The sequence below is a fragment of the Pteropus vampyrus genome, unplaced genomic scaffold, assembly GCF_000151845.1.
Source record: "Pteropus vampyrus isolate Shadow unplaced genomic scaffold, Pvam_2.0 Scaffold49, whole genome shotgun sequence".
Classification (NCBI taxonomy): Eukaryota; Metazoa; Chordata; class Mammalia; order Chiroptera; family Pteropodidae; genus Pteropus; species Pteropus vampyrus.
In genome coordinates, this window is record NW_011888830.1 from 5638212 (window position 1) to 5639487 (window position 1276).

Sequence of the window (1276 nt, forward strand, 5' to 3'; positions counted from 1 at the left end):
GCGCTGGACTGCTGCATCGCACACGCTGTCCGCTGTTTTCTGTGCCTACTGAGGGACCTGGGTGGCCTGTCTGTGAACGCGTCACGCTCCGCAAGGCTACGCTGTAGGAAGCAGTTTCCTACCCTGGGTCTGGCGGCATCGACTACCCGAGTCCCGTTACGTGTGGCCCAAAGGAGGATGATACAAATCGAGAACGGGGACCTGGAAAGGGGCATCCTGGGGACCCAGCATCATCGGCGAGGGAGACCGGAGTGGCTGGTCCCCGAGACACTTACATTGTGCAGCTTGTAGTAGAGCCCGCAGGCGTTGCAGACGGGGTCGCCATTGGCATTCCTTCTCCAGAGGGTCGTAGTGGTGGTCTGACAGTTTGCACAGGATGTCCCTGCTCTCCTTGCTGCTGACTGAGGAGTGGGGAGAGGGGAGAAGGTGGGGGTGAAAGCAAAACGAATGTTAAATGTGTTTTCAGAACTACAGAGACAGACTTTAAAAAAAAAAAAAAGAAAGAAATTATCAATGAAATCAAAACTAGCAAGTGGCCCACATGAAAGTAAGAAAGATCCCCAGGAGCAGCCTCGAGAAGAAATTACAGCCGATCCACTGGCGGAGGGGCGTGCCCGCCTGCGGCCCGGTGGTCAGAATTTAGCCTGCTGTGCTCCTGTGGGGAATTCGGGACGATCCGAAAGCCGAAGCCACCTCTCTGAGTTCATTTTCTCCCTATCCCCATGCCCCAAAGTGCCCAGATGTTTCCTTTCTATGGGCGGCAATGTCGAATTAACCAGACTAGTACCGCGCTTTCAACAGCATCATCCGCCAGGCCCAAGAGGTCCCCCTCCTCGAGTTCAACGGCCGAGATACGACGTCTACACGAGGCTCCTGGCCATCGTGATTACCAACAGCAAAGGGGGAGCAAGCCCAGGCACCCAAAGCGCCCAGCCGCCCCAAGAGGAAAGGAAGGCCGGCGTGTAAAGAGAACGGGGCGCTGGCAGAGTGCGGAGGGGTGCACGCGTGTGGCAGAGGTGTGCACGCGTGGGGCGCGCGTGACTGGGAAGGCACCGAAGCGGGACATCAGAAGCGAACGAGACCCCGGCGTATCGGCAGCAGCGCGAACGTCACGCCGCCCACGCTTTTGGACTTGGTCACTACGGGCACTTTCAGACTCTGTCACTCACGGTGACGGTCATCTCTATTCTCTTGGTGCGGCTTTTCGTTAACGAGACAGACTGTAAAGCAGAAGGAATCGGGGTTTTCGACGAGGACACGGCCCCTCCTCCCCCTC

The 1276-nt window shown here is 57.4% G+C and overlaps 1 protein-coding gene across 2 annotated transcripts in view; it reads right to left on the reverse strand.

Moving 5' to 3' along the window:
* Positions 1–1276, reverse strand: part of GATA3 (GATA binding protein 3) — a 21277-nt gene that overhangs the window by 5857 nt on the left and 14144 nt on the right. For both annotated transcript variants that reach the window (XM_011359643.2, XM_011359642.2), the window contains exon 5: positions 276–401. In XM_011359643.2, coding sequence (XP_011357945.1) covers positions 276–401 — 126 coding nt within the window. The remainder of the gene's footprint in view (positions 1–275; positions 402–1276) is intronic.